Source organism: Takifugu flavidus, unplaced genomic scaffold (assembly GCF_003711565.1).
Source record: "Takifugu flavidus isolate HTHZ2018 unplaced genomic scaffold, ASM371156v2 ctg799, whole genome shotgun sequence".
Classification (NCBI taxonomy): Eukaryota; Metazoa; Chordata; class Actinopteri; order Tetraodontiformes; family Tetraodontidae; genus Takifugu; species Takifugu flavidus.
In genome coordinates, this window is record NW_026622409.1 from 4409 (window position 1) to 7182 (window position 2774).

General features: G+C 43.5%; 1 protein-coding gene across 1 annotated transcript; it reads left to right on the forward strand.

Annotated features, from left to right (window-relative positions):
* Window positions 1-449: 449 nt before the first annotated feature.
* On the forward strand, window positions 450-1949 carry LOC130521223 (homeodomain-interacting protein kinase 1-like). Its single transcript, XM_057024846.1, has 5 exons — window positions 450-725; window positions 850-1044; window positions 1152-1327; window positions 1425-1548; window positions 1938-1949. The coding sequence occupies exons 1-5, from the start codon at window positions 531-533 to the stop codon at window positions 1947-1949; spliced, it is 702 nt and encodes a 233-aa protein (XP_056880826.1). The 5' UTR covers window positions 450-530.
* Window positions 1950-2774: the final 825 nt, after the last annotated feature.

The following is a 2774-nucleotide window of genomic DNA, read 5'->3' on the forward strand; positions in this document are numbered from 1 at the left end:
CTCCTCTCCTCTCCTCTCCTTTCCTCTCCTCTCCTCTCCTCTCCTCTACCTCCCCTTCACTCTACCTCTCCTCTCCTCTCCTCTACCCCTCTCCTCTCCTCTACCCCTCTCCTCTCCTCTCCTCTCCTCTCTCTTTACCCAGCCGGCCATCAGCAGGAGGGTCCCCCTACATGAGCCTGGTCCTGCTCAAGGTTTCTTCCTGTTAAAGGGGAGTTTTTCCTTGCCACTGTTGCTTGTCTGGGGTCAGGCCCTGGGATTCTGGAAAGCGCCTTGAAACAATTTTGATTGTATAAGACGCTATATAAATAAAGATTGATTTGATTTGATTTGATTTGATTACTGTACCATACACGTTAAGTTTTGGAGGTTTGATTGGCATCGTAGATCAGGTCCCAATTCCAGCACTTGTATGCTATTTGTAAATAAGCTATCAATATATAGATCCCAGGATTGGACGGCTCCATCTTGCCGTTATTACAAGGACACGGATAATGCTTCAATTGTGTGTTTGAGGTTTTCATGTTGACTAAATGGTTTCTCTCCATGGTGATTGTCTTTTTACAGTAAGTGCTGGTGATGTTCTACACAGCAGGAAGTCTGGGTTTGTTGTGCAGGAGATTATAGGTGAAGGAGCATTTGGTGAAGTAGCCAGGTGCCAAAACATAAATACAAAAGCGACTGTGGCGATCAAGTTCATCAAGGAATTCAAAAGTGGCCAAAGAGAAGTAAGGAAAAATAATTTACCCCTGGAAATCGTTCTTTGTGAAAATGGCAATAACCACTTCCTTGAAAACAATTGCTCTCTAGCCCATATTTTGGTCTCTTATCAGTCATGTTGATCCTTCACAGAAAATGATATTGGAACGCATCCATTCCAGTCTCCGTGTGAATCATGCACACTTTGTGAAGCTCTTGGACCATTTTCACCACAACAGTCGGCTCTGTCTGGTGTATGAGATGCTGAGCATGGACTTCTTTAATGTTCTTCAATTAAGAAAAGGCAAACCACTGTGTGTGTCTAAAATTCGACCAATTGCAAAGCAGGTAAACTATTATTTAGCAAACCTTTCTGTGATAATATTCTACAACTTGCATAAATGGATCACAGAGCATCCTACTTTTAATTTGAAAAAGTTTTAATTTTCTTCCAGCTGTTTATGGCTCTATCAGACCTCAAGAAACTTGGAATCCTGCACACCGACTTAAAACCAGACAACATCATGTTAGTGGACCAAAGAGGATTAAAAATTAAACTAATAGACTTTGGACTGGCACTTCGGACCCATGAGGCCAAGACAGGGACCATCATGCAGGCAACTGGACTGAGGTTATTTGTCCTGCAGTAATAATATTATTATTAAGTTATCTTTTTTTTCTTATTTTTTACATATAACATTTTTTTTTATTTTGACTTGTGTTTTTAGGGCTCCAGAAATTATGCTCGGTCTCCCCTTCTCGTATCCACTTGATATTTGGGGAGTCGGCCAAATCCTTTTGTTTTTATTCAAACCCAAACCATCCGCAATTGCTCATCATATCAAAATGCAAGTATACTTGACAAAAATCTATAGGCAATGAGAGCATGTCCTCTTAACAACTGTGAATGTTTGGTTTACAGATGAGACACATGATAGATCTACTGGGTATGCCCCCAAACTACATATTAAATGCTGGGAGATACACCAGCAGATATTTTGTAAAGGTGGCAAACCATTCTGGTTATTCATGGAGATTAAAGGTGAGCACATGTTCTCTGCACTTTGATCCTGATCTTATCCACCACTGCTAACATAAATATGTTACTCACTCATACTATTTCCAAGGGTCCAAGGATATTTGAATTTGTGTCTAACATCTCAAATCCTTTTCCTATCTGCTGAAATGCTGGGAGGGCAGGAAAAGTGGATGTTCACTAACTGTTGGGTTTGTTCTTTCAGACACCAGTGTGAGAAGAATTATTGTTGTTGTTATCGTTTCAATGCTATAGTGAGTATAGTAAGTAGATTTAGAATGTTTAAGGAATGTTTAAGAAAAGGAATGTATGAGTGTTTGAACCAAGTGTTGATGCTGTTAGGTACCCAGCACTGAGAGGTACCATGTTCAAGGACACGGAGAAGTCGGAGAAGGAATCATGAGGTCAGGTTGACATAAATCTTGTGTGCACCAAATAAAAGAGGAGAGCGAGCAGCAGACGGGCGGAGTTGAGAGAGGAAGCTTGAACTGCTCGTCGGCTCTCCCTTGCAAGGCCACCTGTTGTCTGTGTGGTTGATCTGAGTCTAGTAAACGAACAGCGCGGGTGACCAAACATCACCCTCACAAAAATGGTCCTTCGAGCCGGATCCCAAGACCTGGAGAGGAGCGCCGTGGGGGACGAACGCGCCGAAGTCTGCGCGCAGCCGGAGTCAAAAGGACGTCCGAAGTGAAAGACCTTTCATCACGAGTTGACGAAGGCCGGTCTTCGTCCCTCCCAGGGCGACCATCTCCAGTGGACGGGAAGAAGGCACTAAAACAACTCAGAGAGAAACCATCGAGACAACGGAAGGAGTGAGTATAAGACACAAAAAGCGCTACACGGAATATACCGCGGAGACGTAGGCAGGTATTGCCTGCCTGGTCATCAGGAGAGAAGCAGAGGCAAGATACACCCGCCTCCTCGGAGGTAGAAGCTTGGTGTATACTCTCCTGATTAAAAAAGAGGGGTTATAAGGCCACGGCGGAGGGACTGAACTAGATATCCTGTATGGATTGAGGGTTGTTCAGTCGGGAGATCAGGC

Excerpts from the sequence above, each read along its gene's own strand:
- LOC130521223 (XM_057024846.1), top strand. The coding sequence starts at position 531 with ATGGTTTCTCTCCATGGTGATTGTCTTTTTACAGTAAGTGCTGGTGAT. Across the intron at positions 726-849 it reads TCAAAAGTGGCCAAAGAGAA|AAAATGATATTGGAACGCAT; the intron begins GTAAGGAAAAAT and ends GATCCTTCACAG. Across the intron at positions 1,328-1,424 it reads ATGCAGGCAACTGGACTGAG|GGCTCCAGAAATTATGCTCG; the intron begins GTTATTTGTCCT and ends TTGTGTTTTTAG.